Raw genomic sequence first — 9,380 nt, 5'->3', positions numbered from 1 at the left:
TAAGCTCTAATTATCCGTTTAAGCGATGTTCATGTGTGATGTACACTGCATGCAAATTGGAACTTGCTCCATGTGGTATTGGCTTTTTCACCGTTAGAACGGTATACGCAAACAAACTATTCTACAAAACAATGGAATTCCACGGTTTGAATTTCCTCCTGAGTTTCTGGGTGGTCATCAGCTTTGAAAAAATAAAAGTCTATGGTGCGCATCTTCATTGGGCACCTACGATTTAAGTCTGACGTCAGAATGTTAACTACAGATGAAGTTTCACCGGAAGCAGGATGTGAAGTGAAGTCGTAAAAACTTCAGGGAAAGTACGATGGCATGTATGATTCTGATGCTGTACGTCAGAAATTGACGTTTTTGAGCCTATTATGAAACCGGGGAGGTGTTATATGACGTCTGTCCACGTCAATAGCAGGTATTCATGCAAAAGCAATTAAAGTATCCAATAATTTTAACGCTACAGGACACGTGAGATTGAAAGTCACAATGACGACATCTCATTACTACATCCTGCCTAATGTGCCACTTAATTACATGCTGTGGCGTTATTGTGACGTCACACACAGAGATAAAGATCGGGCGTATCGTGGTAGAACTTCAGTTGAAGCTGTCAGCTCGCAGTCTCACACACTGTAAGTCAGCCCGGTTGTTGTAGATAACGTTGATTGTCGGTAGATGTTGTTTTATCTCTGTGCTCCGTTCAACCATGACCGTGGTGTGTTTCTGTTTCAGAGAGATGAAAACGCTGTTGATATCACTGTCCATTGTGCTGGTCCTGCTCCACACGTCCGAGGCCTACTCGTACTCCTACGGGTTCGCGCCAGGAAAGAAAAGAGCCGCCTTGCTCGGAGAGAAGATCCGAAGTCTGCTACATGTAATTATCTTCCGCTTGTATTTTCTATTTCACGCATTTCATGGGATAAATATACCGACATTGTGCATCAGTTGAAGAGTTGTAAAAGCAACGTTAACCGATTACGAAATATGTTTTTGTCTTAGCTTGTATAGGTTGGAGTAGTTGAGTTCTGTATCAGTGTGATTTTTCATTGAGAATATTTTTGTGAACGGAGTGACAAGACTTTACTGATTTGTGACATTTTAGCTGCTAATGCAGTAGCTTGATCATTGTCTAACCTGCCTGCCTGCCCCAGTCAGTGTCTACGAGAGAAACCTGCCGATCGATGGGTCTACATTATCAACTTTTCTGTAGGAGTAATTAGCTTTATCAGGAGATTTCGCCTTCCTGTTCAGCCAGTATGTTAACCGCTGGCCAGACGGTACCAATTTGAGAATTAGCCTAAATTGCCGTAAATGACATCTAGATCGATTTTTCCAAAGCACACGCTCTTTCTTCTTCACGGAATTCAACCACTTTATGCTTATCGAGTCGCAAATAAGATTGGCCAGATAACATAGAAGCTGTAGTGTTGTGCTTTTTCGGTCGGTGAAGAAAAACACTCATCAACTGTGCATTTTTCTTTGAATACACCGTGTACATGCTTGTTTCGTCCTTTGGACTTGTGACCACTTGACCCAAAACACGAATGACAAACGTTTCAATGTGATTAATCGGGTCATACGGCATTAAAACAAAATATTTTCCATAAAGTACTATTCCCCATGTGTTTATAACGGCAAAGGCAAAAGAATCTCACGAAACCTGCAGAGACGAAATCACGCCCTTCTTACTGCCAAACCATGGGTACTGCTGCATGTGTTGAAACCAGAGTAAAAGCAGGCATAGGCGGGAGACCAGATGTGACACTAGAAAAGATGAAACCTGACGGTCGCCCGTCCATTCTTACGAAGCGTTTTCACCCTTACAGAAACACAGAAACCAGTACAGTCCCGAGGGAACGACCACACAGTCTATGGATGATGAGGTAAGACTAGCATCTGTGTTTTCTTGATATCTAATGCGTCATGTTGACAATCAAGGCGTTCGTTAACTTCACATACCTAACGTAGTATCGTCAAATTGTTCAGGAATGCAAACCATTGATTTTGATTTTGTTGAACACACGCAGCGAGATATTTTTCATTGGTTTTTAAAGTTCACCGTAAATTTGCTGCATGAACTCCTCATTGCTTGGCTGGTTGTTAAAAGAAAAGATTGGCATTGCACCTCATGTTGATGTTGTGCCGTTTATCGTCTAGAGTTTATTTGGATCTTTTGTGTAATTCAAAGGAAATTGAAAGATTATGGGCTGAGTAGCATTGTCATTGGAAAACGGTACAAATTGTCCAAACAGACAACATATGGGAGTTACACGGCCCCAAGCCACAGTTGTTGCAATAGTGTTTGGCGCAAACCCCTCTTGTGTGTTTTATTTGTCTGTTTTCCTGCTACCATTTTCCAGCGATATGTAGAGTATGGTAGAAGTTAGTATCAAACATAAAGGAGACAAAATGAAAGTGTATTGTCACTTAAACAAGCATTCTTTGGAAACTTGGGCAAAATTGCAATGAGGTAGTGATCTGCAGTTAGAGAGGTAATTCTCACACTTTCAACTTAAAGTCAGTTCGACTTACATTTGTCTCAAGCACAGCACGGTGCAGAACGACTAATCGGATTTGTCAGACACTTTTACCGTGTAATGGTGTACAGTGGGAGGCGCGAGTCTACCGTAAGAATCGCCAAGTCGATTCTAATGTAACAACGCAATTATAGGGTAAGCATGTCCGATGATGATGATCAGACTGGGACAGAATGTTACAAATGATTTTCAACAGCTCCAAGTGAGTGCGTCATATAAAAATCATAGCAATAAAAGACATGTACAGCACTGGAAATGGGTATCAACTGTCTCCCCGTGTATCATTACCGGTCATTAGCGTTATTCAGTGACTGATTACCTACCGAACATGGCTTGTTGGAGAACGTATTAAGTTCTTTACTGGAAATGTCATCTTTAATGTGAGTAATTGGGTGAGCGAGGTAACGACGATGTTCAGCAAGTCATGAGCATGTTCCCGTCCTGAGTACGGCAATCGGGCCACAAGGAGGGATTTTACCAAACGCTAGAACGGAATCATGGTACTCTATCGCCACATTCACGCTAGCTTCATTCATATAGAAAATGTTGAGTTTTACCTGAAATTACTTATAATAACCGAGTTGTAGCGTTTACATAAAAGCGATAGGCCTCGGTGTTTTGAAAAACGATGTCATGGGAATACAGCTGTTCGTCTTGATAAGCAAACCCAAATACTTTTGCTACAAATTCCGAGAGTTGAGCAGAGTTTGTTCATATGTATTCAATAAAGGTATGCCCCCTGCTGACTACACCCTAATGAAAATCCCATACAGTTAGAAGCCGACGGCGCTGTTGTCGACGTCTTCATTAAGTTTTATCCATCGTTATTCATATGTATTTCCCTTCCGGATAACTTCAAAGTTTGATAACTTTACCGTACTTTCTTTAGACACCACGGGGCCCATCGACGTATCCCTTCCTCGTGAACGAAGCGGAACCCAAGGGCCAGGACACGTGGTACTCCGAGCCAATGTGGGGAGCATCTCGTGGAGCCACGCGAGACTACAACCCTGCCTTGCGCAGCTGGATTTCTGACAGAAGGAAGTGAGTCAGAAGAGCAGCCATGTGAACACGGCTCGGGCAATAATCATTTGCTAATGCCCCAGATTTAATGGGAATTGACGTCCTTGTTCTTAGTTAACACAGTATTTTCCTTTGACGTCCATCGACATAATTGAAAAAGTAAGGCAATCACACGTATTTATTAGGTAGTTGGAAGATTGTATTGAGAAGGGTAGGACACAACAGAAGCACATATTTTATGACAGGTTTCGGTTTATGTGAGGACATCACGCCTGTCCCATCTAATGTTGTCAAAACTATTCTCAGTGGATGGATGATAGATCTATGAAATAAAGCATAATTTGACCTAATCTAGTATGGTATTGTATTGTATTGTATTCTTGTCATATTGTAGTTCTCATTTCCTGAGCAATCCGACCCAAATGAGCAACCACAACCGACCAACCAGTAGCCATAGTTACATTTTTACAGTAAGAGTAAAAATAACCGTAGCTTAGATTTCCTTACCATGACCGCTATATTCAGTTAGCATAAGAAAACGGACCACCCCCCTCCCCAAAGCTAATGTTTTAACTGGCTGGTCAATCTCAGATAAGGGTGCAATGACGTATCCGCACAGCTTGCAATCGGGATAATCAAGCTTATGATCACCATAAACAACAAGGGCTTCATCATATCATCATTACAGACTATAGCAGAAGGAAAACATCTAACATCAGTGTCATCTCGGATGCCAATCACTTACTACTCATGCTTTTCACCACAACACCCAGTCTTGAATTCGCTATGACTTTTGTTTTACCAACTGTTGTGAGGTGAATACTATGTCTCAAGCTGACAAACTTCAGAAAAGTAAGACACTGTCGATTGTTATACCCTCACGATCATGTGAGGTAGAGTTTGAAAGCAATACTAGTAGAGCATGAGAGAGGGGGAGAACTCCGGTTGTTCATGTATGTATTCATGTGGTTCTAGCTTAAGTCGTCCATTGTAAGCGATATTATCCCCAACCTCACCCCATGCCAGGCTAATCCATCCATACCAATTTCTAGTCTCGTGAAAGATGCCGATCGATATCTAGCTTTTCTGTTTTACCCCTTTAGATTTCCAAGGGTCTTTCCCCTCCCATTTGTTCAAAATAGCTGCAAGGATACCATTAAAAATGGAGAAAGGCCCAAATGTCCTCGCGAAGGTCGGATGACACCAATATTAACAGTAATGGGCAGAACGTCTACCATGATCGTAGATTTTCCTTTCCTTGTTTCCTCAAAGAACAACATCCATTTGCTTGTTGATAATAAAGACTGTCCCTTTCGGAACATTATCTGTAGTGTACCGCGATATGTACTGTAAGACGTGCGTGCCTCAGGTAAAGACGCGCATCTACTAGTGAGCCTTCCTGGTGCGCTCTGGGACCCCTGTCCAGCTCCGGGCTGTTTAACGTAATATCAACGTACAACTGGAATCTTGCCCACTAATACCCTCGGTTCAAGAAACTCAACATTCTGCTGCAGAAACTATCGGTGCGTTATATTACACCGGCGTGCCGCAGCTTTTCCTTCAACCAAGTTGCTTTTATATTTATTGATGGAAGGAAATTTCATTGTCAAAATTTTTTATTTTCATTGATTACGAATACCATGATAACAGCAGACCCTAAGCAAAGATCATGATCAGAAGCACAAAACCCCACTTTTAACGACACGATACAAAGCACGGAGTGAAAGTAAATCTGGTCTGGTCTGTGGTCTGTCAGTCAGTCTATACAGACTATGACATTTTTCTACGCAAAAAGAACCTAAGAGACAGAGACGTATAAATGTACTTTACTAAATAATACATGGCAGTGAATACAAAATCTATATTTCAATGGGCTGTCCAATGTCATCCCCAAGTATGGGCTACAGCTACACTGTACAAGCCCTTTAGAATTACCATTTAAATAGTACACGTAGAAGTAGTATTACACAATGCACGAGTTAACATTATTGTCGTATCAAAGTAAACTGTTACATTACATTACTAACTGCCCAACGTATATAGCGATGTCCTGTTCCAATTAATAATCTTGGCCTCAAATGTACAAGTGCTCACAATAGTATAGGGAACATTGACTGATGCTATTTAAGGTTTACACTGTCCACGGCGGAACAAATCATCCGTTCACGGTCTGCCAACCAGGAGGAGATAAAAGGACTTGAAATCCAAGGAAGCCAAACAAGATCAAGGAAGCCAATCAAATGTTTCATTTTCAGTAATTGTCAGCAAGTTAACTTTAACCGTGTTGTCTCGATCTGTACATCTCTGTCATTGGTGTACTAACCTGTCCAGCTACAACAGAATTACTAGAAATTCACGTCGTCTACCACAGATCGCCCAGGCTTCTCAGTTGGGTGCAAAAAGCCCACATGCGATCAAATAAACATGTCAGCCTGAAGATAAGGAACAGACAGGGTAAACCGGTGAGAACGCCGGCAAATTTTCTCTCGGTCTGGGTTAATTGATCCCATCAGAGGAAGAGCTCAAGGGTAAAACATTGATGGGTTTAGGAGCAAGCGAAATTCCAGGAAAGCCAATTTTGTTCTACAGGGATACGCCTAGACATATATTGGATCAACGAGCTCTTTACGGCGCTGTTGTAGGCATCCGTTTGTTCGTTAGACCCTGTAATTGCAAGGTCGAAGATGCAACAGTGCACAAGTTTGAACTAAAAGGGTGTTTGTAGTAGTACTCTGACCCCACAAGTCTCCAAACTTAGGCAGACCTCCGTCTGCTTTGATCTCTAAACTTTACGAATCTTCATATGGGTTAATGATGTCTTGTGGCATCGTAGACCGACGGTTGGTTACTGTGTACCCAGTCAAAGTTCAACGGCTCGATGAGTCTTACTTCAGCAATGTACACCTACAGTTCCATAACAAGGTGCAATATTGTTAAAACATCAAAATCTACCTGCCTCAAAATCTCAAAACCACAGGTGATTCAAATCATGAGGAATCAAAACCGCTGGCTCCACTGCATTACCCAAATAATTTTCAATTCATCTCTAGTTTTGTTACAAACTAAAAACACACAAAATATGAAACAAATCCTTCGCCAAAAAGCAGTTACTCAAGCAACTGGATATGACTTTGGAAACTGTCAGATGTTTCAGACAACCATCCGGTGTCTTTCATAAGTGACACTGGAGAAAACTTGTTGAAGACAGTTTTTATATCCTAGCCGTGAATTGATATGCAAAAGGCAGGAAGACAGATTTTAGTAGTTCAAGGAAGACGAAGGTAAGACGAGTTAAGACTATGTTGCTGCAAATGAATTGATTAGCTCCCATTGTTTGAATTACAGGAGCTAACTTTTCGTCGCGGGGTTGGGGGTTGTTGGGATATGTCTCTACCACAAGCACCCCCCACACCCCCCACCAACAATCCATCCACCACCAATCCATCCACCGGTTCCTGGCTTGTATTGGCATTGGTGAGCAACAGAAAGACACATACGTACACAGATGCAAATAGCTGCCTAAAATGCGATTCTCTGGCGAAGGTTATCTGTATCTGTATCTATACAGCCGGTATAACCGCCGTTCGGCGTAACACACCAGCTTCGCAGGCACGCGGCGCGGCTGCAGCTGGTTATATTACACCGACCCGTCACACCTAACCTTTGCACATCTAGCTACAAGCGTTCTTTAAAACTACCCAGAGAAAATGCCTTCGGTTATAAAAATAGTCCGGGTGTAACAGACAAAAGCCTGTATTGTATTCTATTCTATTTGCATTTTTACATATCATTAGTCAGTTAACAATTAATTGCGTTGTGACCTCCATCTTGCTCACTTCAACAGATTCATCGGAGTGCACAACACATTTTTGTTGCCCAAGTCAGAGAGTTGGCGAAGCGACGGAGAGCGGTGTCTGGATTTGTAGTCATTGGCTGAGTGGCACAAAACGTCAAAAGTGGTGAAATTTTCCCAAGATAACATCAGGTGATGAAAAATGCTTGCTACAGACAGGGATGTGCAAATTGGTCCACAGAAGATGGTCCACTTCCGGACTATCTGTAGATTCTTTAAAAAGGATACAAGGTTTTGTCTGTCCCTAGAAGCGCGAGTACGTCGTCCATCATCATTTCTGCTTAATTAGGGCATAGGTTAGTTTTTACAAGCATCATAGGGATTCTTCAAACGCTAATGTCAAGGTCAATCCGGTAGACAGATCCTCTCGTCACATAAAAAATGCATGGTCTAAATTTGAATGCTAGTAAGCTATGTGATGAAATAAAAACTGCCATATTTTACCACACACATTTTTGTAGAGAATTCTAAAGAAATTTGGAATAGTTCCTGGGTGTAACAAAAACACATTTCCTTCCTCAACGTTTTTTCTGAGGAACAAGATTCAATCGACAGAGTTCTCCCACTGTGTCAGTGATGACTCCATCTTCTAAATTAGCTGATGCACGAATCCTACTGCAGGTTCGGGGTGCGGACACCGACGCCCATATCAAATCAGTTCACATCTCCGACAAATTGGAGGCCCTAAACAGTCATCATCAGGCCACAGGCGCCAGAGATACTCACATCTTGTCTTTCACTCATTTCCTAAAATGTGATCATCACTAATTCCGTTTACGTCAGACCTGAAGGGATTATCGTTTATCTTATCGACAACCAATGGCAAGCTCCTGTTCTACCTGTCAGGACACCGAACAGTCATAAATCAGAAACCAAAGAGTTATTGGATTAGGCCTTGATTTGTTCATTACCGACATGGGATTACAATGATTTCCTCTGATTATGAAATTATATCTTTTCCGAAGCAACAAAGAGACAATTCTATGAGTTGACGTTTACTAACTTAGCAACTGTTTATGAGACAAGAAGCAAGTTGGGAAATATGGGTGGAAGAAAATGACGGAAATCTATTTTCAACTAGATTCTTAAACTCATTTCAGACTTAAAAAAATGAAAATTGATCATTACCACGGGTATTGCAGACAGGAATATCTACAAACGAGGTAACGCATATGACGTTACAGCGAAGGTTCCCTATGTAGAAAACTATAAAACTGAATGCTGTATGGTCGTTTATTCTCTTCGCCAAGAAGAGTATGAGATTGCTTGACTTGGGTCTGTATGTAGGTCAACAGCATATAACTCGAGAAATTGTGGATGGAACTTTGTGATTTTTGGTAGGTGTGTAGCAGTTGTCGAAAGGAATGCCAAGTTTGAAAACGGTTTACCTGGCGTTTTCCTACGGTACTGCAGCGAGCTTGGTATGTTTTTTGCGGTTTGTTTTTGGCAGCATAAGTCAAAATCTAGCTGGGCGATTTTCACGAAACTTGGTAGGTGTGTAGCGGTTTTGGAGAGGAAGGTCAAGTGCGAAAATGGTTTACCTGGCTCTTACCTATGGTGCTGTAGCGGGATTTGTATGTAAGTGCGTTTGTCTGTAAGCAAGATAACTCGAGAACCCTTGAATGGATCCTGAGTATATTTGTTAGGTGGATTGGGGTTAGGAAAACGTAGGTCAAGTTCGATAATGGGCACCCTATAGTGGCTGCCTAAGGTACTGCAGCAAAACTTTTAATTTTGGCACTTCGTGTTCTGGACATGCTGTGGTCATGATTTTTGAGTGGTAGATAGCCCTTGAAACAGAGAGTAAGTGCTGTGAGTTTGGACCCCCTAGCGGCTCTTTGGGAACTGCAGGCACCGATTTCCGTTCAAACTTTGGACGAGGATAACTTGAGAACATGTAACCAGATCATCAGCGATTTCGGTATGTAGATAGAATGAGTGATGACTTATACAATGTA

General features: G+C 41.8%; 1 protein-coding gene across 1 annotated transcript; it reads left to right on the top strand.

Annotated features, from left to right (window-relative positions):
• Positions 1-480: 480 nt before the first annotated feature.
• Positions 481-3,924, top strand: LOC118415039. Its single transcript, XM_035819417.1, has 4 exons — positions 481-641; positions 742-883; positions 1,836-1,892; positions 3,436-3,924. The coding sequence occupies exons 1-4, from the start codon at positions 496-498 to the stop codon at positions 3,592-3,594; spliced, it is 504 nt and encodes a 167-aa protein (XP_035675310.1). The 5' UTR covers positions 481-495; the 3' UTR covers positions 3,595-3,924.
• Positions 3,925-9,380: the final 5,456 nt, after the last annotated feature.

The sequence above is a fragment of the Branchiostoma floridae genome, chromosome 4 (assembly GCF_000003815.2).
Source record: "Branchiostoma floridae strain S238N-H82 chromosome 4, Bfl_VNyyK, whole genome shotgun sequence".
In the NCBI taxonomy this organism is placed as follows: domain Eukaryota; kingdom Metazoa; phylum Chordata; class Leptocardii; order Amphioxiformes; family Branchiostomatidae; genus Branchiostoma; species Branchiostoma floridae.
Note: the sequence above shows the minus strand (reverse complement) of the source record. Positions and strands in the feature narration are given on the sequence as shown.

Bases quoted from the DNA above. Each gene is read 5' to 3' on its own strand.
- LOC118415039 (XM_035819417.1), top strand. From the start codon at position 496: ATGACGACATCTCATTACTACATCCTGCCTAATGTGCCACTTAATTAC. The intron at 884-1,835 runs GTAATTATCTTC...TCACCCTTACAG, and splicing joins AGATCCGAAGTCTGCTACAT to AAACACAGAAACCAGTACAG. The intron at 1,893-3,435 runs GTAAGACTAGCA...TACTTTCTTTAG, and splicing joins CACAGTCTATGGATGATGAG to ACACCACGGGGCCCATCGAC.